This window comes from Myotis brandtii, unplaced genomic scaffold (genome assembly GCF_000412655.1).
Source record: "Myotis brandtii unplaced genomic scaffold, ASM41265v1 scaffold1770, whole genome shotgun sequence".
NCBI classification, from domain to species: Eukaryota; Metazoa; Chordata; class Mammalia; order Chiroptera; family Vespertilionidae; genus Myotis; species Myotis brandtii.
Genome location: NW_005356556.1, coordinates 50198 through 77308, shown reverse-complemented (window position 1 = coordinate 77308; position 27111 = coordinate 50198). Strand labels below are relative to the sequence as shown.

Genomic DNA, 27111 nt, shown 5'->3' with positions numbered 1-27111 from the left:
CACCACCACTGCACTTGCCAGCCATCAGCCCGGCTTCTGGCTGAGCGGTGCTCCCCCTGTGGGAGCACACTGACCACCAAGGGGCAGCTCCTGCATTGAGCGACTGCCCCCTTGTGGCCAGTGCTTATCATAGCGACCAGTCATTCTGCCATTTGGTTGATTTGCACATTAGGGTTTTATTATATAAGGATTATGCAAGCCATTCATGCCTGTATTATCCACTGCTCTAGAAAAGTAGGCTATGGAAAAGAAAGAAGGAAAGAAAGAAAGAAAGAAAGAAAGAAAGAAAGAAAGAAAGAAAGAAAGAGAAAGAAAGAATTTTTTTTTGAGAAAGAAAGAAAGAAAGAAAGAAAGAAAGAAAGAAAGAAAGAAAGAGGGAGGGAGGGAGGGAGGAAGGAAAGAAACTAGGCTTAGAACATTAATAGACAAGTTATAAGAAAAACTAAGCATTTGGGGAAAAGTCAAAGCTTACTAATTAATGTGATTTCAAATAGCAATAATTATTTGCTTATCTGGTTAAGAAGAATTTACAAAAAATAATAATACTTAGATTCAGTATGGTGGTTGAGAAAATGACATTTTCACACCTTGTACACAAAGGTCCCAAAAATAAAAAAGGCAGTCTTTTACCTAGCTATTAACCACACCAGGAATTTGGATAAGATTATTTTTTATATATCTGTTACATAAGTCAAATCATAGAAACAAAACCTATATCTAGCACAAGTTTGAAGATTAGCTTTTAAAATGTTACATATGATTGAACACTATGGAACCTTTAAAGTTAAGACATAGAAGTACAATTTGCCACACAGAAGAATGTTCACCAGGTTTGATTAAGTCAAAGGCATGTTAGAGAGCGTAGACAGTCATGCACAGCTTAATGACGGGGATACATTCTGAGAAATGTGTCATTAGGAAATTAGTATTAGTATTGGTTGTGTGAACATCAGAGAATGTACTTACACAACCTAGATGGTATAGCCTACTACACACCTAGGCCATATGTCATAGTCTATTGCTCCTAGGCTACAAACCTGTATAGCATGTTACTGTACAAAACAACACAAGTTAAATCAAGCACAAGAGAAAATGTTGCAATCAAGAGACTTGGAAAACAGAAGATCTATGAGGTTGCTGCCTGCATAATACGCATACTGTTTTGCAGTATAAATAGTAGACACTAAAATAAAAATAGAAAGTACAGAATAGTAAATATATAAACCAGTAACACTGTAGCATCACTACAAACGTGTGAGTAATGCCTTGAGCAAGGCTGGCTATGACATCACTAGGCAACAGGAATTTTTCAGCTCCGTTATAGTCTTACGGGACCACCATTGTATATGTAGTCTGTTGTTGACCAAAACATGATTGTAAACAGCAATCAAATTTTTATTACACACATATTTTCCTTTAGGCTTTTTTCTTTTTCTTGCATATTCATTTTCCTAATTTTTCTACAATGTTTATGTATTATTTAGATAGCTTAAATGCCTGTTTTCTAATATGAATGAGATTCTAAAATGATATTCACAAATAGATTTTAATAAAATGAGGCAAAAGTTTATGTTGAATGATTTAAAGTGTAGGATTCAAAACTAAATGTATTGTAAACACGTGTATATAAAAACTATACATGGAAAAAAAAACCTAACATGGAAATACAACTGTTAACAGTGGCCAGTTGGGCAGTGGGATTAAAGCTGACATTTTCTTCTACATTTTAATTTATTAAATACTCTAAATTTTATCATTATTAAAATAATTTTATTTATAAAAATATTCTATGTCCAAAAAGGCAGATTTAAATAAGTTGGATATATAATAGTTAAGCTAACCCTAATGATTCTAACACATAAACTTTAGCATTTCCTTGACTAACACAATAAAAATCTATTTCTTCTTCATATGCAGTCCCAAATGAGCAGTGCCCCCATTTACGTCAAGTGTCCCAGTTTGGACAATAAATTACTAGTACATGGTCAGCCCATGCGAAGAAACCCTAAAATAGTTTCCAAATTCCCAGGTTCACCTGCATCAAAAACTGGAAGGGGCCCTAATCAGTTTGGCTCAGTGGATAGAGTGTCGGCCTGTGGACTCAAGGGTCCCATGTTTGATTCCGGTCAAGGGCATGTACCTTGGTTGCGGGCACATACCCAGTGGGGAGTGTGCAGGAGGCAGCTGATCGATGTTTCTCTCTCATCGATGTTTCGAACTCTCTATCCCTCTCCCTTCCTCTCTGTAAAAAATCAATAAAATATATTTTTTTAAAAAAACTGGAAGGGGATAGTCAGGCACAAGAGCATGTTTGGGGCCAGGACTAGAAGGTGTCCACATCCTATCCACTCACATCCCATTTGCTATGACAGTCACACAGCCACACCTGGCTTAAGTGACGCTGGGTAATGTAGTTCACCTATGTCCCCTAGAAGGAAAGGAAATTGTTTTTGCCAAACTATTACCTCTTCTCCACTACAATGTTTAACAGTGTTTGCTGTCTATAAAGATTAAGAGCCCTAAATATGATTCTGCTCATAAAACTAACATTTCCATTATAGAAGAAAATTAGTAATATAAAGGTGAAAAAGAGCCCCATAAAATAGTTGTTCTGGTTGTTGCCCTTTTTTTAACAGAATTAGTATCAACTTATACACATCATTTTACATTCTACTTTTTCCTCTTAATATTAGATGAAGCAAACTGCTCCATGCCATGAAGCATTCTTCTAAAGCTGGAAGTTTTTAATAGCTGGATAGCATTTCATCCCATTAATATATCATCTTACCATCTCCTATTGTTGAACACTTGGATAGTCTGAGCAGTTTGGGAAGAGGGTCTCAGGGAATATGTCCACCTCCAGCTCTTTCTCGCATTTACCCAGGGCCCCAGGGTCAGCTGCTCAAGCTCAGAAGTAAACTTTTCTGCCAGGAACACCTGAGAGCTTTGAACATTTTGCAAATCTTTCTCTGCCACATCCAGGCTTTGCAGACCCCTCTTTCCCGCTAACTACACTGATGGGAAGATTCTATGCAGATCCCATTAGATTTCCTTTGTCACCTGCTCTTCCCTACAAGAAAGTGCCTCAGTAACGCTGGCACAGTCTTCTCCCAGGACCGACACTCCATGAAATAATCACAAGCTTGTCAGTAGAGACTTCCCAAAGAGTTTCCAAAATACCCTTCAAAGGGTGATATTAAGGCACCTCTGAGGATGTCCAGGATCCCTCAGAAGTACACGGCCTCCCACAGAGCCAAGAACAGCTACATGGTGACTGACTAGAGCAGCATCAAAGGGGAAGTGACCCAGCATCAGCTGGCAACTGCTTTCCCAGAAGAGCTGGGCATGGGGGCCCCAGCGGGAGCTGGGAAACAGCCTACGTTAATGTCCCAACATCCCAGAGGAGAATAACGTTGTAACTGACGGAAATGTAATAAAGCAGTCCAAAGTAGATGTAACCAGCTATGGATATTGTGAAACAAAGTGCTGCATTATTAGTACAAATATTACAATTTTTATTAAGATAGAAAATAAAAACTTGCTTGCCCCATCTACTCTCATATAGTCCCCTCTTTCTCCAAATGCTCTCTCTAATCCCCACCCTCTGGCAAATAGGCTTTTACATTGTTTTATTGTAAAATATACAGACATGAGAAGTGCACAAAGCATAAAGGTACAGTTTATAGGATAATTATAAGGCGAGCACTACCATTTATGTCAAATAGACCAGGAAACATTCCAGAAATCGCCCATATATCTCCTCCTGATCAAAAAGCCCTCTCTGCTCTCCAACACCAGACTTAACTACTATTGTGACTTTTGTGATAACTACTTCCTTGCTTTTCATCATAATTTTCCACCTATGTATACATTTCTATCCGATGATGTTTCATTATTGCTAGCATTCAACTTTATATAAAGAGAATCATACTGAATGCAGTCTTGTTGGGTTTTTTGCTCAACATCATGTTTGTGAGTTTCATTTGTGAGCTGCCTGTGCAATAATCATTCCTTTTCATTGCTATACAATATCCCATTACATAAGTATGCCACAATTTGATTATCTGTGCTGCTGGTGATGGACCTTCCAAGTGCTTCCAGTTTGGAGCTATCATGAATAATGCTGCTATGACTTTTTTGGACATGTATCTGATGGAAATTTGCACGTGTTTCTCTAGGGTATACACCCAGGAGAGGGAACATAACCAACCTGGTGATTGTACCTGGGATCTCACTGTGATTTAAGGGGGAGGTTCTAACTACTGAGAGTAATACCTTATCACATGTTTATTGGCCACTTGGATTTCCTCTTTGGAGATGCAGCTGTTCCAGTCTCTTGCCCATTATTCTACTGACTTGAATATCTTTTTCATATGTGTGTTATAAGCATCTTTGCCCCCTCTACAAAATATCTTTTATTGCTCTTGATTTTAATAGATCAAATTAACAGTCCTTTTTTATGATTAGTACTTTTATGTACAGGGGTAGACAAAAGTAGGTTTACAGTTGTGAGTATGCAAAACACATTGTTTATCCTTGTATTATTTCTTAATTATTGTATTATTTATTTGTATTACAACTAAAAACCTACTTTTGCCCACCCTTATATATAGCATTTAACATTTTTACCTATCATAAAGACATTATTACATTACTAGAGGCCCAGTGCATGACATTCGTGCACTGGAGGAGGGGAGTCCTCAGCCCAGCCTGCACCCTCTCCCAGTCTGAGACCCCTTGGGGGATATCTGCCTGCTAGCCCAGGCTAATCCCCTCAGGAATCGGGCCTAAGCTGGCAGTCAGACACCCCTCTTGCAGTCTGGGACCCCTTGCTCTTTACCACCCACCTGCAGTGGAGGCAGAAGAGGCTCCCGCCACCGCTGCTGCACCTGCCATTCTTGAGCCTGGCTTCTGGCTGAGTGGCACTCCTCCCATGGGAGTGCACTGACCACCAGGGGGCAGCTCCTGCATTGAGCATATGTCCCCTGGTGGTCAGTGCACATCATAACAACCAATCATTCCACTATTCAGTCGATTTGCATATTAGGGTTTTATTATCTAGGATATTTTCAAATCTTTATTCACACCTAAAATGGATTCTTGGATTTGGTATGAGTAAAGGACAAGTTTTTCTTTTCCACATAGAAAATGTGTCCCTACAGGACACCATGAAGATACCTACTGTCCTAGCATCATTAATTGGGGAGGAAAAAAAGTCCTTTCCCCTCTATCTGTCATGAAACCTCCATCATAATTCAAGTGTCTATATATGTCTGTATCTGTCCACATGGGTATGGAATCTCTATTTCTGGTCCAGTAGTCTATTTTCTCTATGCCCCCACCAATACCACTCTAGCTTCATCACTATGGCTTTATTTGCTAAAATAAGACCTCCCATCTTATTCTCATTCCTCAAGAGTGTCTTGGCTATTACTGGCCATTTGTTTTTGCGCATATATCAGGAATCATTTAAGTTCTATAAAATCTCTCTATAGTGCAATGAATCTATAGATCACTTTTTGGAGAATTGACATTTTTAAAATATTTTGTCTTGCAATCCACAAACATGGAATACCTTTATATTTAGGTCTTTTTAAGTGTCTCTTAATAAAGTCTATGAGTGGTGGCTATTACTGGCCATTTGTTTTTGCGCATATATCAGGAATCATTTAAGTTCTATAAAATCTCTCTATAGTGCAATGAATCTATAGATCACTTTTTGGAGAATTGACATTTTTAAAATATTTTGTCTTGCAATCCACAAACATGGAATACCTTTATATTTAGGTCTTTTTAAGTGTCTCTTAATAAAGTCTATGAGTTTCTTCAAAGAAGTCCTGCACACCCTAGGCAGTTTTGCTCAGAAGTTAAGAGCATTGGCCCACAACAGAAGGGTCTAAGGTTCGATTCTGGTCAAAGGCACATACCTCAGTCGCAGGTTCCTTTGGGAGGCAACCAATCAATGTATCTTTCTCACATTGATATTTCTCTCTCTCTTTCTGTCTCTCTCCTCCCTTCCACTCTGTCTAAAAATCAATAAAGTGAGGATTTAAAAAAAAAAAGTCCTGCACATCTCCTTAAATTTATTTTTTGTTATTTGATCACTTTCATGCCATTTATATTATTTTTTTCAAAATTTAAGTTTCTAGCAGTACTTATGTATATATAGAAATATGGTTACTCTATATATACATAAATTTCTCTAGCAATTTTTTAAACTATATTTTTCATTATAATAATTTATCTGTAGATTCTTTGGCATTCTCTATGTACATATTATGTATCAATTTCTGTCCTTATATCTTTCACTTCTATTTCCTGCCTAAATGCACTCACTAAAATCTATAGCATAATATTGAAGAGAAATGATGATTATGGCTACCCAGGTGTCATTGAATTGTTTCACTCTCAAACATTAAACATTTCACCATTAGGTATAATCATTATTGTGGCACTTTTGTGGATAATTTTTACCATATTAAAAACATTTTTCTATATTATTTTTAAATGAATGAGGATAAATTTTGGCAAATGCTTTTTTGTTTTGCTTCAATTAAATAACCACATGGTGTTTCTTCTTTCATCAATCAATGCAATGTGTTATAGCAATTGAGTGTAGAATGAAAGGTCACACATACCTAGTGTGAACCCACATTAGTCATGATATAATATCTTCTTGCTAATTAATTGATTTGGTTTACATCAATATTCAAGTGTTTCTTTCCCATGTTGTCTTCATTGGCTTTGGCATTCAGGTTTTGCTAGTCTCATAAAGGAAATGGGTAGCATCTACTCTCCAGAAGAAATTCTATAGCATTCTTTGCATATTCTGTATAGATTTTCAGTGCAGCCATATGAGCTTCTGCATGTCCTTGATGAAATGTTTTTGATAACTGAATTAACTGACTTCATATTTATGAAAAAAATTCAAACTTCTTGAGTATGTTTTCTAGGAATTTGTCAATTTTCAAAATTATTGGCTTTCTAATACTTATAAGACAACATAGATGAGATTTATATATAAAGTATATATACATACTAGAGACCCAGTGCACAAAATTCGTGCATTCAGGGGTGGGGGGGCCCCTCATCCTGGCCTGTGCCCTCTCGCAGTCCGGGACTCCTCAGGGGATGTCCGGCTGATGGCTTAGCAGTCAATCGGACATCCTTAGCTCTCCTGCCACCACCGCGGTGCTCTCCAGCTGTGAGCCTGGCTTCTGGCTGCATGGTGTTCCCCCTGTGGGAGCACACTGACCACCAGGGGGCAGCTCCTGCATTGAGTGTCTGCCCCTGGTGGTCAATGCACGTCATAGCAACCAGTCACTTCACCGTTTGGTTGATTTGCATATTAGCCTATTATTATATAGGATATCTTCCAGGCACAAACCCCTTTCCAGTTATTGCAAATACTGGCTTTACCTTTCACTATCTTAATAGTGCCTTTGATAATAAGAATTTCTGAAGTTTTACATAGATCAATTTATCAACTTTTCCTTTCTATACTAATAAAAGCCTATGTGGCCCTGACCGGTTTGGCTCAGTGGATAGAGCATTGGCCTGCGGCCTCAACAGTCCCGGGTTCGATTCCAGTCAGGGGCATGTGCCTTGGTTGTGGGCACATCCCCAGTGGGGAGTGTGCAGGAGGCAGTTGATCGATGTTTCTCTCTCATCAATGTTTCTAACTCCCTATCCCTCTCCCTTCCTCTCTAAAAAATCAATAAAATATATATATTTTTTTAAAGCCTATGTGGTCCTCATGCCCTCACAATCCATCACCAGGAGGCTGCATGTGCAGTGGGCACACGCGGGTGGGCGGGGCTGCATGCACGGCAAGGCGCGCGTGGGTGGGCAGGGACTTGACGCTGCATGCACGGCACAGAGGCGAGGCCCAGCAGCTCCACATGGCAAGGCCTGGGGCTCCTGCAGCTCTGCACACCCCAGAGGTGGGACCCCTGGCTCCAGCCTACTTCTTTGGGGCAATCCATCGAGGAGCCCCAATGGATGGGAAGGGCCTACCTCTTTGGGGAAATTGATTGTGGGGCTCCTGCACTGTGAGAGGGCACAGGCCAGGCTGGGTGACCCCCTCCCCGAGTGCACGAATTTCGTGCACTGGTCCTCTAGTATAATTATAAATGGTCAGTGTTTTATATGTCTTGTTTAAAAATAATTTCCTACCTTATGTTTATAAAGAAATTCCCCTATCTTATATTTTAACATTTTTACCTTTAAATTGATTAATTTGAAGTATAATCTATATATATATAAAAGCCTAAGCAACCTTTACAACCCAACAACCCAAACGACCGGGACGACCCGTCGGCCAGTCGCTATGACACACACTGACCACAAGGGGGAAGACACTCAATGCAGGAGCTGCCCCCTAGTGGTCAATGCACTCTCACAGTCAACCTTCTCCAGCCCCTCCCCCTGGCCAGCCAACTTCCTGCAGCCCCACCCCCCCGGCCAGCTAGCCAACCTCCTGTGGCCCCTCCCCCCTGGCCGGCTGGCCAACCTCCCACGACCCCTTCCCCTGCCAGCAAACCTCCTGCCACTACTCCCCGCCTGGCCAGCCAGCCTACCTCCCACAGCCCCTCCCCCTGGCCGGCCAGTCAACCTCCCACTGTCCCTCCCCCTGGCGGTCAACTTCCCAGGGTCCCTCCCCCCAGCCAGCTGGCCCTCCGATAGGCCTTGATCACCAGCCAGGCTGAGGAACCACACCCATGCACGAATTCATGCACTGAGCCTCTAGTGTTTAATAGAGGCTTCATCTTTATACATAACCAACACATTTTGCTATAAATTATTTTCATGATTATTAATCATTTTGAACTCACTTTTGATTTCCAATATGACTTAGACTTTGACTCATGATTTATTTAACATTCTATTTCTTTAGTTTTAAAAATAGAGGGGAGCAGAGGGTCTTGCCCTCTGGTGTGACCTCAGCCAGGACAGTGTTTTGTAAGAAAATCAAACAGCATGATCCAGAGCTCATGTGGCACTGCAGTGGGGTGGACCCAGAGTTCAAACATAGATGAAGATCAGAAACTAATCTCACATTTCTGTTAGTGATAATTATTGCAGAAAAAAAATGAAGAATTCAGAAACCAACCATAGGCTCAGATCAACTGCAAAAGCCGGAATGAATATTCAAAAACCTTGGAACAGAATTCCAGCAACATCAAACCAACAAGCATGGCCTTGCTTGTTGCTCATAAATCCAGGACATCCTCCACCACATCCACAGGCAAGCGGGGGGCCCTCCCCACCACCACCAGCTCTGCCAGCACCACTCCACCACCTCTACCCACAGGAATTGCTCCTGCTTCTCATGTATATGTGGATTTTCTGACCATATTTTCTGCATTTCTAGCTTAAATTCATTGTGGCCTACATGCAATAAATGATGTGTAATTTTAATCCTTTAAACACTTGTTAAGACCTAACCTATGGCCTAATCTATGGTTAATATTTTGTAAATATTGTACATGTGCTTGTAAAGTATATAATCTTCATTTGTTGGCAAGATGTCATATCATTTCATCAGCTATCCATAACTTCTCTATCATTACTAATCAATTTATAGAATGTGTCTGAAAAAGCCTAAAGGATATGAAGTTGTTTCTTCCTGGCCTTTCCTCATTATTGCTATTGAGAATTCAACCTTTAATCACCATTCAATTGAAAGTCCTCTTTCTTTTTCATTATCTCTCTTCCTTAAGATTTCTGCCAGGTGGCCCTAACCAGTTTGGCTCAATGGATAGAGCATTGGCCTGGGGTCTGAAGGGGCCCAGGTTCAGTTCCAGTCAAGGGCATGTACCTTGGTTGCGGGCACATCCCCAGTAGGGAGTGTGCAGGAGGCAGCTGATCGATGTTTCTCTCTCATAGATGTTTCTAACTCTCTATCCCTCTCCCTTCCTCTCTGTAAAAAATCAATAAAATATATTTTTTTTAAAAAAGATTTCTACCATGTGTCTATGGCATTGATTTCTAGGTATGCATTTTTTGTTACTATTGTACTTAAATTTTATTTATCCCCTTAAACCTGTAATTGGACGTTTTTCATCACTTTAGGAGAGAAAAAAATCTCAGCCACTATTTCATTATCCCTTTTCCGATTCTTTCGTTTTTCTTCTAGAACTCCAATTATACTTATATTCAACCTTCTAATTGGGCTATTTAATATATTTTTGTCTTTGTGACTCTCTGTTCTTTATTCTTGACAACTTTTTCTGAGCTACTACACATTACAAATTTTCTTTTAATCTTTGTCTAATCTGTTAACTTTATCCACTATGACTTTAACTTTGCTTATAACATTTTTCAATTTTAGAAGTCATATTTAGTTCTTTTTCAAATGGCATGTCTCTTTTTAAATTTTCATATTCCCTGCAACTCCATTTAAAGCTTGTTTTTATATCAACCCACTTGTTTTGTAATCTGTTTCAGATTATTCCTATAATATTAACCCATGGTTTCTTAGTCATGGTGTCATAGTTCTTTGTTTGCTTGTTGATCTTGTTTACATTTGAAAATATGCTTGTCATTATCATTGAAATTACCACACCACATCTCTATTCAAATCATTGGATGCATATATGTTATTCCCCTTTGCCACATGTGCAAGCTATACTTTATCCTTCTGTTTTTAAATTAGACTAATGTTTCTAAAACAAAATTAAGTTGTGAAAAATAATTTAAGTAACAATAAATTAAAATAACCCCAATGCTAAGAGACTAATGAGCTATTATACTATTTCTCTTTTTTCTCTTTGTTCTGCATATTGCTTTTCAGATGTATAAAAAGAAATTCATGATGTTGCAATCATGGAGATGTATTAGAGAAGATATTAAATTCCTTACAGCTTTGAAAATTAAGTGAAAATCTGTGTTTCCTATGTAATAAAAGGGTACTATGCAAATTGACCCTAAAGGCAGAACGACCAAGAATGACCGTTCGCTATAACGCTCACTGACCACCAGGAGGTAGATGCTCAATGCAGGAGCTGCCACCTGGTGGTCAGTGTGCTTCCACAGAGGGAGCACTGCAGCCAGAAGCCAGCTCATGGCTGGCCAGCACAGCAGCAGTGGCGGGAGCCTCTTCTACCTCTGCAGCAGTGCTAAGGATGTCCACCTAACAGTGGACATCCCCTGAGGGATCTCAGACTGCGAGAGGGCACATGCCGGGCTGAGGGACCCCCCCAAGTGTATGAATTTCCATGCACTGGGCCTCTAGTATTTATATATAAGGAGAGGACACTTAACTTTTATAAGATTTTCAAGTGGACCTATCACAAACTTTAAAAGTTTAAGAATTGTACTACTTTGTACTGGATTATACTGTTTTTCTGAACATACACAGAATCTCCTACACAGTCTCACAGCCCACTGTATTATTCTGCAGTTCTCTACCAGGTCTTACTCTCAGTGTTGAATGAGTGGCTTCAGTCCTTTGGATTTATGTATTATAGGGAGCACAGCAAGGATGTCCTTCTAAATCATCCCCATCCCTGGATAGAGGATGGGGATTTGGATGGTGGGTCTCATATCCTGGATGAAATAGGATCTTATAAGTTTCAAGCCAGATTCTGACAGCTCTCAACAAAATCAACCCACCAGGCATTTCCTGCATACAAAGAACCCTCTGAGAAACAAAGGTTTTCACCTTGAGCAGGAAGCAGCAAACAGAAGACCTCAACTGTCCTAGCTTTTACTGAGAGTTCCTTCAGGCTCAAGTGACCTAAGAAAGTTGCCATCAGTGGCACAGCCTTGTTCTTCCATTTTCCTTCTCTGCCAGCACCCTCCACCCACCCAGCAGAGAGAGCTACTCAATCTGCCTTGACAGCTTCTAGAAAGAGGTGGGAGAAGCCAGGGTTTCAGCAGATGGCCAGGGCACAAAGGGTGAGTTCAGGCAGGCTTCAATCCCAGAGGGATAGGACATGAGGTAGCAGGCAGCTAGCAGCTTCTGTGCCTTCTTGGGATATTATTGAATTAGATGGGTTTAGGGTCCTGGGACGCCATGCCCAAAGCTTCTCTCCTTGTGCCCTGGTTCCCATTTCTGCTGACAACATGACTCAGCAGCTGTGGGAGATCCAGTGTTGCCTTCCCTCAGGTCACTGGCAGTTTGTAGACGAACCTCCTGGCCAGCCAGGGGTGATGAAACCTATTACACCAACAGAGGAATGGGAATGGGAACCCTCGAGTCCCCACCCTACCCTTCCTTCCTCTCTTGGGGATTAAAAGTGTGGCAGGAGGAAGCACCAGCAGCAACTGACTGGTCAGCCTTCCTGGGAAGATGCAGCAACTCCTGCTCCTGGTGGCCTTTCTCCTACCCGCAGGGGCTGGGGCAGGTGAGTGACTGTCCAAACCTGTAGAGGCCCAATCCCATCCCATAGACTCTGGGCTCAGACAGCCTAGGCACTTCCTAACTCTGTGTCATTGGGCACAGTATTTGAATTCATAGTTCCCAGGTCCCTCATCTATAAATAGAAATAATAGCAATGCCTGCCTCATGGAGTTGCTAAGACAGTTACCTTAGTTAGTGTACATGAAACTCTTGGAATTGCCCCTGGCATGTAGAATGTGCTCTGTAACTCTGCTCTATGAATTTTTTTGCAACCCATATGCCAAAGCCAAGGAGACAAGGATACACAATAACAGTCCCCTTAGCTTATATCTAGACTAGTGGCCTGGTGCACAAAATTCATGCATGGGGGGGGGTGTCCCTCAGCCCGGCCTGCACCCTCTCCAGTCTGGGATCCCTCTCACAATCTGGGACCGCTAGCTCCTAACCACTTGCCTGCCTGCCTGATTGCTCCTAACCGCGTCTGCCAGCCAACCTGATCGCCCCCTAACTGCTCCACTGCAGGCCTGATTGACACCTAACTGCTCCCCTGCTGGCCTGATTGCCCCCAACTGCCCTCCCCTGCCAGCCTGATTGCTCCCAACTGCCCTCCCCTGCTGGCCCGACCGGCCTCCTCCATGTGAGGCGGCATAGACGCTGGGACCAGCCTCCGCCCCACTGCACAGAGCCACGGGACCCCCAGGCCTCACTGCACAGAGTGGCTGCTGGACCCCTCCTCCACTGTGTGCACGGTCATCTTGTGGCTGCCATCTTGTGACGACATCGTGCAGGAGGGCATGAGAACCACCTAGGCTTTTATTAGTATAGATTCTTGAAAAACAGTCTGTAAGCTGGTTATGAGCTGGACTCAGAAGGATTAGGAAGGTCCTTGAAAAAGAAAGTCCCAGGGAAGTTCAGGGAGAAGCTACTCCAGCGACTCTGGATGCCAACAGGAGAGATCGCTCCACATTGTGAGAGGCTTAAGCGCCTTGCCTGAAGCAAGGGTTATTCTCCTTTTGGGGAGGTGGGGGGAAGCTGAGGTCTGGGATGGGAGCCAGCAGTGTTTCCTGAAGAATCCTGGAGCCCTCTCCCATAATGTGGTACTCTGAAAACCCCAATTCTTACCACCAAATCCTCCTTTCCCTGCATCATCTCTGTAGTTTCCCCATCTTCTAACCTTTCAAGATCAACCAAGCTGTGAGTTCAGCAAACACAGAGATAAATGCTGAATACTTCCTTCCAGGGGAGATCATCGGAGGCCAAGAGGCCCTCCCTCATTCCCACCCCTACATGGCATATCTTCTGACTCGGACACCAAGGGGCCTGAGCACTTGTGGGGGATTCCTGGTGCGAGAAGACTTTGTGATGACATCAGCTCGATGCTGGGGAAGGTGAGGAATTAAGGATCTTCCAGGCAGCCAGTAAGGTGGGTTCAGAAGAGTTCATAAGACCATGAAGCCAAAAGCAGGGTTCCAGCAATGAAGGGGTGAAGAGAGACTAAGTAAACCCTGGGAGGCAGGGAATAATCTAGTGTAAATGAGGTCAAGAGGAAGAGATGGAAGGCATACATTAGGCCTCAAAATGTGAATTCAAGATATTTCTCAAGTTATTCTAGGGGAGGCAAAACTTAAGGTCAATATGTCCCCCACCATCTCCAGTGCAAGGCTTTGGAGAAGCAGCAGACACAGAGATCTCAGCCCCAGAGCCTCCCTGTCTCCTCATTTCCCGCAGCTGCAGTTCTGCTGCCCTGAGCTCTCACTTGCCCAGAACAGCTGATGGACTTTAGCACATGAAGCTCATACCTACCCCTAAGCCACTATTCCTTTGCAGCCGTATGCGCGTCATCTTGGGGGCCCACAACATCAGGAGGCAGGAAAGGACCCAGCAGAGTATTTTGGTGCTCAGAGCCATCCGCCACCCTAGATATAATCAGCAGAACCAACTGAATGACCTCATGTTACTGCAGGTACCACCTGCCTGAGCTGGCTCCTTCCCAGCATGGGGGCTTCATGGAGGAGGAAGCAGGGGCAGAGTCCCAGGGGTGGTGGGGTGAGGGCTGCATAGACATTCCCTGAGTGCCTGCCCTCTTCCTGCCAGCTGGAAAATAGAGCCAGACGGAACCAATTTGTGAGGCCAGTGGCTCTGCCTCAGTCCCAGATCAGACTGAGTCCTGGGTCCTTGTGCACCGTGGCTGGCTGGGGCCTGGTCAGCCAGCACAGGAGAACAGACACACTTCGGGATGTGCAGCTGAGTGTGCAGAGGGATCAGGAGTGCAGCAATTACTTCGATACCTTCAACGGCCAAAGGCAGATTTGTGTAGGAGACCAGATCGAGGGGAAGACCACCTTCCTGGTAAGGCCACTGGCATCTGCAACACTACCTGAGACAGGGGGGCCGGGCAGAACAAGGCAGTGGGAACAGACTACATCCCCCCACCCTGTCTGGGGGCCAGACCAGAGTAAAGTGGGGGTTTTCCCATCAACCCAGTCTCTGAGGGAAGGCGAGGAGCATGGGACACACAACGCATACACATGCAGTGTTTTCATGGGAAAGGGCAAGATACCTTGACTTGGGTTGAGCTATAGACAGTCACCACAGCCAGGGTTGAGGCCTAACCAATGAAAGACCCAGGAGCTTGACTTCTGCACCTGCATCAGCCTCCCTCCTCTGAGGGCCAGACCTTAGGGCCCCAAGCTTGGGAGGCATGGAGTTCGGGGGCCTGACTTGGTGTCCCTTCCTCTCCACACCCACAGGGGGACACTGGAGGCCCCCTTGTGTGTAACAATGTGGCCCAGGGCATTGTCTCCTATGGAAGAAATTTCGGGGTTCCTCCAACAGTCTTCACCAGGATTGCTCGTTTCCTACCCTGGATAAATAGAACAATGAACCAACTTAACCAAAAGGGAGCACACTGAGACCTCTCTCCCCGCTGTAACTGACTTCTCTGGGATGGAAGCCAGCTCCAGTGGGGTTGCCAGAGCCTTAATAAATGGTCATGTCTACAGTGGAAATAACAGATAGATTTCTCATGTTATTAAACATCTATTCTGTACAAAACAAATGTATCCAGGACTGAGTCTGACCTCCTGCAGGAAAATGGGGTCTTTTCCTCAAGTCAAATGAACCTCCGACAATCCATCCTGGGGGACAGAATGAGCTATGTACCTCCTCCAAACCATCCATTCTCCATCTTCCCTCCCCACATAGCTTTGGGGAGTGATGGAAAGTCAGATGTCTCAGCAAGGCAAGGGTCTCTACTCTCCACCCTACCAAAAACTCTCCTAGCAGACATTAAAGTGTACTTTAGAACTCTGTGCCACTGGTGTGTGTAGCACAGGCCAACCAAAGGAAATAATTAAAATTCCATACAATGTTCAGTTTAATATATGGCAAAGGTGGCATCTCAAATCACTGGGAAATAATGAACTTTTAATACATCGCATCAAAACAGCTGGATAGTTTGGTGGCAAGGGGCAATAAAATTGGATTCACTCCTCACACCATAACCCAAAATAACTCTCAAATGGACCAGAGATCTAAATGTAAAAAAAATTAATCATAAAAGGCCTAGGAGAAAGAAAAGGATCTGCTTATTTAAAAATAGCCAATGAACCTGGCCACTGTGGGTCATGGTTGAGAGTCAACCTATGACCCAGGAGGTCATGGTTCGATTCCCTGACAGGGCACATGCCTACGTTGTGGGCTTGATCCTCAGTAGGGGCATGCAGGAGGCAGCTGATCAATGATTATCTCTCATCACTGATGTTTTTATTTCTCTCTCCCTCTCCCTTCCACTCTCTCTGAAGTCAATAAAAACATATTTTTAAACAATAGCCAGTGAACACCCATGTTCACAGCAGCACTATTCACATGGCCAAGAGATGGAAACAATCCAAGTGTCCGTCGATAGCCAGAGTCCTTCTCTCAAATCCCCATGCCAACCAATGTAGACCAATATCCTCATTTTCAATATGACAGGGGCCTGATTCCTATCTTCAATACTCTAAAATTTTACCAAACTCAACCCAAATGTTGACTAAAATAACATGACTTCTACCCTAGAGATTATTCCAGGACTGTCTGCATTAATAGTATATTCAAATAAAAGGTTACTGAAGTCGCATGACTTAAAATCACACTTTAAAGACATTCTTAATGTGACTGTACAGAATCAGCTGGGAGGTTCGTCTACGTCCTTCAAAATGTCAATTATTCCCTTTGGTCTGGCATTTACCATCTGAACTTTGCAGTTTCCATCTTCTAAATGGAATTATCATTGAACACATTGCAAATCCAACTGGCTATATACATAAATACTTTGGTAAATTCCCATTATTTTGTGGGAAGTTCTTATTAGAAAGTCATTTGCCTAATATTCAGTATAAGCTATTTAGCAACAAAGTTTTAATCAACAATGCATCTTTGACAATACAGTTATTCTCTCTATATGTGCTACAACCTAACCATAGGAATTCCATCACTGCATGTTCTGGGGGATAAGTCTCGTTTTTCAAATGTTTGCATTTCCAAATGGAAAAAATACTTGTTGATAGAGCTGGGGAGGAGAAAAGGTGGAAGAGCCCTCATCCAGCCCTTACTGTCTGTGACAGGTACTGAGATTCCCAGAGCCCCACCCAGTCTCCAGGATTCAGTCCCAGGAAACACTCAGGGCAAACTCATCTCACTTCCTCATCTTTCTCTGACACTCAGCACTTCTAAGGCAGCTCTCTGCCTCCAGCTGCTCTGCTGGAAACGATTCTATAGACCTCACGGTGCTCACCTCCAGAAGACAATTTCTTTCCTGACCATCCCAGACCCAGCTGCACCACTTCCCAAAGCTCTGCACGCTTCCCCACTAAATGAACCTCAGCAGCAGAGCTTTGGCAAGAACGTATTTTCAAGGCACATTGAAGCTAGCGCAAAAGGACACAATTCCTCCCACTTTCTTTTTCCAGGTACAGACTCTGTGCATTAGGGGCCCTACTGACTAGACTGGAAAATCATAAAACCAAAACAAGCTCTTGTGCAGTAACCTCACAAGGAACCTCTCTCCCAACCCAATAGCCAAGGCAGACTTCCCATCTACAGAGGCTACTGCCTCTGGCCCTGCACAGAGTATCAAGATCAGGAGAAACTAGACACGGGCTGTTCATCACAACTGTAGCAGAATTGCAGAAGTGATTGGTGATGACATTGATAATGGTGTCTGAGTTTGGGGGAAAAGTGGGTGCCCCTGGAGAAAGCCATCTGAACCTTGCGTAGGACAACAGAGGGCAGCACAGGTCAGTCCCAGTAGCTCATGGAAAACAGAAATGTGAAAAAACCATCGAAGTGCATGAAATCTGAAAAATAAATTATAAATGATTTCAAGATTTTAGACAGCATGACCCCCAGAACAATTAAGAACTCTGTTAGCCTGATACCCTGCCATGATTGCTTTTTCAAGTTTCCAATGAATTTTCCGAAGTATAATTTTCCAAGGCTACATTATGATCCACTATATAGCAAATTATTAAAACAGAAATTTTACCGTGTTTGTTTTAGGAGCTGCTGTCACAACTTTGACAATTAGAATGGGTTTCAGAGGTAGTCAACCTCTAATATGGCCCTGAATGACTCCCTCCCCCACACACACACCTCCTGGTATTCACACTGGAGAGTGAAGATTTTGTTGGCAGATAGTCATCACTGAGACCCCAAATTCCCAGTGCAAGGGAGACCAGAATGACTAGGGAACGTCAAGATAAACTGCACCCTCTTCATCTTTTCTACACAAACAGGTGTTACCCATGATGCCCACAACATCACCAAGGGGGTAGCCACCCAGAAGCAAATCTCTGTGGGCAGAGTCATCCCAAATCCTGATGGAGACAAGAGACAGGGACTGGATACAACTTAAGTGCCCCACGCCTGCATTCCTGGCTCAGGCAGATCAGGCCTCATCTCCACCCTCTCCTCCAGCCTGACTCATCTACTGGGTCCCAGGTCACTCAGGGGCTGGTACAGGTTCTTCAGGAAGGCTCAGGAAACATAGCTCCTCCCTGGCTCTAAGGCCCAACAGAGAGCAACAGATCATTTGCCATCTCTTCCAGCCATCTGTACACAGGCCAAAAGACTTCCACTTTGAGGTCCTTCTTCTTGCACAAGAGCTAGAACTAGGGGATTGAGGGGATGAAGTGTAGATAGGCGGGATGGGAATATGTAAATGATGGCAATTATCCAGACACACTCTAGGAAGTGGAAATGGAGGTACACAGAGCATCATTACTACTAAGGCTTTGACCAGTTGTGCATGGGATGTTGCATGTGGGAAAACCAAAAGAGAAGAAGGCTGTTGCAAGGGATAGTTGACCCAGAGGCAACAAAAAAAAAGTCCTAGTGGCATCTGGGAAGATTATTATGACACTAGAGGCCCGGTGCAAAAAAATTTGTGCACTCGGGGGCGGGGGGGTTCCTCAGCCCAGCCTGTGCTCTCTCGCAGTCTGGGACCCCTTGGGGGATGTCCACTTCCCAGCGGGGAGCAGGCCTAAGCTGCAGTCAGACATCCTTAGCGCTGCTGAGGAGGCTGGAGAGGCTCCCACCACCACCTCTGTGCTGGCAGCCATCAGCCTGGCTTGTGTCTGAGCAGAGCTCCCCCTGTGGGAGCGCACTGACCACCAGGGGGCAGCTCCTGCATTGAGCGTCTGCCCCCTGGTGGTCAGTGTTTGTCATAGTGACCAGTCATTCCCAGTCTTTCTGCTGATAGGGTCAATATGCATATTACCCTTTTATTATATAGGATAGAGGCCTGGTGCATGCATGGGGGCCGGCTGGTTTACTCTGAAGGGTGTCCTGGATCAGGGTGGGGGTCCTGCTGGGGTGCCTGACCAAGCTGGGTGAGGGGCTGATGGCTGTTTGCAGGCTGGTCAAGCCCCCCAGTGGGGACCCTCACCTCATGGGGGTTTGACCAGCCTGGGTGAGGGGCTGAGGGCTGTTTTCAGGCTGGCCACAGCCCCTTCAGGGTGGGGTGCCCTACTGGAGTGCCTGGCCAGCCTGGGTGAGGGGCTAATGGCTGTTTTCAGGCTGGCCATGGCCGAGGGCTGGAAGCAGGTATCTGGGATTTATTTATCTTCTATAATTGAAACTGTGTAGCCTTGAGCAGAGCCCAGGTCCTGGAAGCCTGGGTTGCCCCTGGCAACCTAGGCGCCTAGCCCCTCCTGAGGCCAGGGCAGGCTGGAAGCAGGTATCTGGGATTTATTTATCTTCTATAATTGAAACTGTGTAGCCTTGAGCAGAGCCCAGGTCCTGGAAGCCTGGGTTGCCCCTGGCAACCTAGGCGCCTAGCCCCTCCTTGAGCAGAGGGCACTGTGGCTGGAAGCAGGTATCTGGGATTTATTTATCTTCTATAATTGAAACTTTGTAGCCTTGAGCAGAGCTCAGGGCCAGCAGGGCAGGCAGGAAGCTCAGCTTCCTTCATTGCCGGGGGCAATCCAAGCCTCCTGCTCACTCCAGCTCCGTGGCTGCCACCATCTTAGTTGGGTTAATTTGCATATTGCTCCTGATTGGCTGGTGGGCGTGGCTTGTGGGTGTAGCAGAGGTACGGTCAATTTGCATGTTTCTCTTTTATTAGATTAGAGGCCCAATGCATGAAATTCGTGCAAGAGGCTCGGCCCCCACCACAGCGGTGGCTGCCTCTGCCTCAGCCCCCGCCCTGGCGGCTCTATCTGGAAGGTCATCCAGAAGGACATCTGGAAGGATATCCAGTCTAATTAGCTTATTACACTTTTATTATTATAGATGGGTGAGTCTCAGATCCAAAGAAAATCTCCCTCTGAGAGGAATGCACCTGAAAAGCCAGGTGAGAAGAATGAGGAAGACACCTGAACAGGGGCGGTGAGCTGGGCTAAGAAACACCTGAGGGTCCAAGAAACCACTCATTCCACCATGACCCCTTTCTATAGAAAATCACCCACATATCCCTGGCCCAGGTTCACACAGCTGACTGTTGCATACCCTGTGGGTAACTACTAGAATCCTTTTTGTGGTGCCAGAACTCCTGGCAACTCTGGTCTGGATGCTGGAGGACAAGGTGGTAGCACCTGCCCCAACCTCAGGGTTGGTCACTCAGCAGCCACAGCATATTTTAGCCCAGCACTCTGGTCACAGCTGGCAGTTTGGCTCTGCTCCTGCCATCCATCAATAAATGGTTAGTGAGGATTAGTCAACTGCTAGGCAGAGTGCAGGGTCTTTGAGATACAATGGTGAGAATTACAAATGCCTAATGACCCATTATCAGAGGGGCCAGCATAACCATTCAGCAAGAGATGCACAGAAGCAAGGCTGCCTGATGTCTCCACTACCAGGTCATCCAAGAGATTTTACTCCTCACACTCTCTTCTCTCCAAAACTGTGTCCATACAGCCATACAGGATGCTCTGACGCCTACTGGAGAGGATGTCCCCTCTGGGACCATGAGGCACATCCCATATCCTGTCCATAAGCTCAAATCAACCCCTCTGGGCTTCCAGGCAACTGTATTTCTCAATTAAGAGGTAAAATATAAGTTATCTGAGTATCTTCTCAACTCCCTCCATTAGTGTAACTCACCAGGTTATTGAACTTCAAGGAGAAAATCTCACCCAGGCCCTGACAGTCCTTAAGTTCGGTGAGCAATCATGCATACCATTCTTTTAATCCAACTACACTTACACTCTCTTCCAAGCTAAATGCCTCCAGTTCCTTACCCATCCTCCTCCTAAGGAAGTGAAAACCCATTCAACTCTAGTGGAAATTCTTCTCAGAGGATAAGATGGGATCTCCAATGACCAGATTCTCTTGGTTTCTCTCTACCATATTCTCAAGTAATGAAGGAATCTTACCAATTTGGACAAGACCCCATTCTCCACCCTAATGAGCTGCTCCATTGAAGCTCAGGCCAAAGAATGTGATGGCAGGAGAAAAGTGGCCAGTATTTCCACCACACCCACCATTCCTCTCGTGATACTAAGTATTGGTCAGGACATTGAGTAAGAAGAAAGGCAGAAAACAACACCCAGGTTGAGTCAGTCTCCCATAACTGGGATTATTTCTTTCTGTGGAAATTAAATTAGACACTCTCAACCAGGAATGGAAGAGCTAGCTAATACTATACAAAACATCACAGCCAAACACTGTAGAACCTATATTCCTTTCAAGTGTAAGTGAAACATTGACCAATATTAGATATCTGCTAAGGCAAAGAATTTTAAAGTTTTGAATTCATACAGTATTGCTCTGACCCACAATGGATGTTATGAATAAAAAATTAAAAAGTATAACTAAAAATTAACCAATATTTTTCAAACAAACTCTAAATAATCCTTGGATCAAAGAAAAAACCGGTGCAAATTGAGAAAAAAATTAAATTAATAATAATAAAAGTAATTATTACCTTGGCTGGGTGGCTCAGTTGGTTGGAGCATTGTCCCCTACACCAAAAGGTTGAGAGTTTGATTTTCGGTCAGGAGACATACCTGGATTATAGGTATGATCCCCAGTCAGGGCATGTATAGGAGGCAACTAATCAATGTTTCTCTCTCACATCGATGTTTCCTTCTCTCCCCCTTCCTCTCTCTCTCTAAAAAAGTCTTGTATAAGTATGCACCATGAAATAGCTGGACCTACCTATTTATGCTTAAAATGTATTTATTGTTTATCTGAATTCAAATTTAACTAGACATTTTATATGTTATTTGACAATCCTTAAAATGATTTTAAAAGATTGAAGAAAAAATTACCAAAATAAAACATGGGAAAGGGGACATCACTACACATTTTATAAACATTTAAAAAGTGTTTATGATATTTTAAACACCTTTTTGGTCATTCATTTTTAATTCTAAGTTAAAAATTGACTAATCCTTTCAAAAGCATAACTCACCAAAATTTGAAAATATGAGTAGCCCAATATCTGTTAAGAGATAGAACTTGCCATTTAAAACCTTCTAGAAAGATGCACTAGCCAGTTTGGCTCAGTGGGTAGAGCATCAGCCTGTGAACTGAAAGGTCCCAGGTTCAATTCCAATCAAGGACAAGTACCTCGGTTGCAGGCTCCTCCCCGGGCTGGGCCCTGGTCAGGGCACATGCAGGAGGCAACCAGTCAATGTGCTTCTCTCACATCGATATTTCTCTCTGTCTTTCCCTCTCTCTTCCACTCTCTCTAAAAATTAATGGGAAAATATCCTCAGGTGAGGATTAAAAAATAATAAATAATAATAATAAATAAATAAAATCTTCTAGAAAGAAAACTCCAGAAGCTAATATCAAACACTATCTTCATGACCTTTAGGTGTGCAAGAATTTTAAATAAGGCACACACAAAAACACTAATCATAAAGAAAACTATCTTAAATGAGCAAAATATTAAACATACCCTTTGCAAACCAGGATATTAAGTGGCCAATAAGCAAGCAAAACATTTTCAAGAGCATTAGTTCAGGAAGAGCATAAAAGATATCTTGGGGCTGGGCCCTCTGACTCTTGCCATGCTACCTGACTCCATTCCTGGCAAATCAAACAAGCTTAATGTAGGCACATGAAAAGGATAGTTGGTGCCGCAGAGGCCTCCCCTAATAGCCCACCAGATATGAGATGATCGCCAATGACAGATTTGATTCTAAGATGCACAGAACTATCTCTTGCAGGCTGCCCATGCTTTCTACTGGTAAAGAGACTGGCTGCATCACAGAGTATATGAGAGAAGCATCCCAGATTTAAGGGACTTTACCCAAACTCATGGAAAAAGAATGGCTTGAAGACTGCCTAGCATGACTCCTAGACAAATGGAGAGGCTGGTAAAGGAAGTGAGACAGAACAGGAAACAACACAAGGCCAACTGTTGTCAGATCTGCAATGAACCTACAACAGAAGTCAGAAACCAAAACAAAAAGCTGTCCCCTGCCATCTCTCACTCTTGAGAAATTGGAACCCACCTCCCCTCCATGTTTTACTTCCCTGGCTACTTTATTCACTACCACCTTCAAGCAGGAGCGCAGTTAAAACAAACAAATAACAACAAAAGACCAAGATGCCCTCAGGCATATGGTAGAGAGCCCAGAAATCCTATAACTAAAGACTAAAGTACAATGAACATCAAAGCAAGGCAAAACTTTCTAATAAAGTGAGTATCAGAGAACTATAAATAGATTCTGGCTAAAGTACAGAAGAAACAAATTATCCAGTCCCTATCCTATGCACTCATCTTGGGAAGCCCTCTTTATACACAAAACAGGGTGTGTGGCATTCAGCTAAGTGTCAAAATAAAATTCAGGGAGGTGGGGTTAAAACCACAAATTTCATACACACACACACACACACACACACACACACACACACACACACACACACACTAGAGGCCCAGTGCACAAAATTCATGCACTGGAGGGGGTGTCCCTCAGCCTAGCCTGCACTCTCTCCAATCTGGGACCCCTCTGGGGATGTCTGACTGCTGATTTAGGCCTAATACCACAATCGGACATCCCTGTTGCAATCTGGGACCACTGCCTCCTAACCACTCACCTGCCTACCTGATTGCCCCTAACCGCTCCCCTGACGACCTGATTGACACCTAACTGCTCCCCTGATGACCCAATTACCCCCAACTGCCCTCCCCTGCAGGCCATCTTGTGACAATGTGGGGGCGGCCATCTTGTGATGACATGGGGGTGGCCATCTTGTGATATGAGGCATGAGAGTCAATTTGCATATTACCTCTTTATTATATAGGATATAATGTGTTGTTTCTACACTAGTAAAAAGAGAAAGGGAATATTTAAAAACTCAATCCCTTACAAAAGCAGACAAGAAAGGAGGAAAAATGCATACTATAAAAAAGTTAGTTAAAATAAAGAAAAAGAAGAAGAAAAAAGTTTGTATATATAATTAAAAATATAACAGCAGTTAAAGAAATTGTAAATGAATTTAACACTTAAAAGAAAAATATCAACAGATTTGGAGAACAAATTCAGTTAAATGTTTACTTACTCTTAAGAATGTTAAAAGGTTGGAAATAAAGTGACACAAAAAAGATATACCTGGCAGACACAGACCAAAATAGAGATGATTAGGTTATACTAAGACCAGACTACCAACTATCTAAGAACCCACCTTAAGAAACTATTAAAATAAGAGAAAAGAATCAAGATGGCAGTGTAGGTAAACACTGGTACTCGTTGCCTCCCACAACCATATCAAAATTACAACTAAAACACAGAACAAACTGAAAGCTGGCTGAAAGGAAGTCGTACAACTAGAGGTGTGAAGAGGCAGGTCCAACACCCACATGTAGTGTGTTTTTAATTGGGAGGAATATCTCTGTTGCAGAGGCCCTCTGTGAGAAGCAGGGGGTCCCAGCCCCACACAGACCCCCAGCCTAGGGTTCCAGAGCTGAGAAGAGGAGTCGCCATAACTTTGGGCTGCAAAAACCAACAAGGATTGTGGCTGACTGACACGGAGGCTGCTGGAGACTCAGGCAGTCCCTCTTAAAGGGCCAGTGCACAAACTTAGAAGGTCCTGCTCACTCTGAGCTCCAGCTCTGTGCAATAGCATTGGGGAAACCAGGGACATACATGGAGGAACTGGGTTGTCTGGCATCAGGGCAAGAACTCGGGGGTGGTTTTCTCCCAGACTAAGATGTTAGCAGGGGTCATTGTTCCTATGCTGAAATTTCCCCAATCACAGAACTGACTGGCAGACATCTCTGAGTTTCCATAAGCTTGGCTCACAATGTTCACTCCACCCTGGTGATATCCTAAGACCCCACCCCATCCAACTTACAGCCCCACCCAAGCTCTTTGCAGTGGTTTTTCCATATGAATAGCCTATCCTGGCTCAGGCTTCAGACTTTCCTAAAAGCTCTTAAATAAGCAGCAGCTGGCATCAGCATGCCCCATACCTATCAATAAGAGGCCCAAGACCTGGTACTAGCACCAGCCTGCCTTGCTTCACAGCTTGGCCTCTCCTGGGCACTTCCAAGCCCAATACAAGTAGCATCACCTGCAGATCACTCAGTTGCTCCTGCCAGGTCATTCCAGTCAGTAGCTGACTTTGCACTTCTTAGGAGGCCCCAGAGCCAGAGCACCCAGTGGAGTTTCAGATCATACCAGATTACAATTCTACACATCCACAAGTGTCACACTAAGGGTCAGACTCAGTGAGCACCAAAGCCCCACTGAAACAAGTCCTGCTCCATCAGAGTATCTCCTGTACAGCAGCTCTTCCACTGTAGTCGCAGCTGGTCCTCACAGCCAACTGGCCTGGAAGTCAATTCCTTCCAGTGATGCCAACAGCAATCAAGGCTCAACTACAAGACTGTGCACACAGCCCACTCAGGAGCGCACCTAGAGTGCCCCGCTTGGGTCACTGGGAAGGCTGAGCCACTAGGCCCTACAGGACACCTACTACACAAAGCCACTCTGCCAATTCCAGGAGACAGAGCAATAGTAGCAAACACAGGGAAGCAGTCAAAATGTGGAGACAAAAAATCGTGTCACAAATGAAAGACCAGAAGAAATCTCCAGGAAAAAAAGGCTAAACGAAATGGAAGCAAACACACTACTAGATACAGAGTTCAAAACAATGTTTATAAGCTTGCTCAAGGATCTTAATGAGAGCTTCAAGAGACTTAGTGAGACTTTCAAGAATCTTAGTGAGAATTTCAAAGACATGAAAAAGGACCAGTCAGAAATTAAGCATACACTAACTGAAATAAAGAATAATTTACAGGGATTCAACAGTAGAGTAGAGGATTCTGAGAATCAAATCAACAATGTGTAATATGAAGAAGGAAAAAAACACCAAATCAGAATAGCAAAAAGAAAAAAGAATCCAAAAATATGAAGATAGTGTAAGGAGCCTTGGAAACAACCTCAAGCATACCAACACTCGCATTATGGAGGTACCATAACATGAAGAGAGATAGCAATATATTGAAAATCTACTTGAAGAAATAATAACAGAAAACTTTCCTTACCTGGTGGAAGAAATAGACTTACATGTCCAATAAGCACAGAGTCCCAAGCAAGAGGAACCCAGAAGACCACACCAAGACACATCATAATTAAAATGCCAAGGGTTAAAGAGAAAGAGAGAATTCTAAAAAACAGCAAGATAAAAGTAGTTAGTTACCTACAAGGGAGTGCCCATATGATTGTCAGCTGATTTCTCAACAGAAACTTTTCAGGTCAGGAGGGAGTAGCAAGAAATATTCAAAGTGATGAATAGCAAGAACCAAGTGATGAATAACAAGTAACCAAGATTACTCTACCCAGCAAAGCTCTCATTTAGAACTGAAGTTCAGATAAAGAGCTTCACAGACAAGAAAAAGGCTAAAGGAGTTCATCACCACCAAACCGTACTACATGAAATGTTGAAGGGTATTCTTTAAGAAGGAGAAGAATAAAAATAAGAAGAAGAAAGAAGAGGAGGAGGAAGAGGAGGAGGAGGAGGAGGAGGAGGAGGAGGAGGAAGAGAAAAGGGAGGGGGAGGAGAGAGGGGGATCAAAAACAATTAAATGGCAATAAATACATATCTATTAACAATTGAATATAAAAATAAACAAACAAGGAATCTAATGAACAAAATAAACTGATAAATAAAATAGAACCAGATGCATGGAAACATGGAACAGACTAACCAATCTCAGAGGGAAGAAAAGAGGGGGGATGGGAGGAGATTCACCAAAGATCTTATATGCATACTAGAGGCCCGGTGCACAAAAATTTGTGCACTCGGGGGGCGGGGGGAGGGGGGTC

The 27111-nt window shown here is 43.6% G+C and overlaps 1 protein-coding gene across 1 annotated transcript; it reads left to right on the top strand.

Annotated features, from left to right (window-relative positions):
- Positions 1 to 12280: 12280 nt before the first annotated feature.
- Positions 12281 to 15347, top strand: LOC102253470 (cathepsin G-like). The gene is made up of 5 exons (XM_005863370.2): positions 12281 to 12350; positions 13587 to 13734; positions 14174 to 14309; positions 14441 to 14695; positions 15097 to 15347. Exons 1-5 carry the CDS (start codon positions 12296 to 12298, stop codon positions 15256 to 15258), a joined length of 756 nt encoding a protein of 251 aa, XP_005863432.1. The 5' UTR covers positions 12281 to 12295; the 3' UTR covers positions 15259 to 15347.
- Positions 15348 to 27111: the final 11764 nt, after the last annotated feature.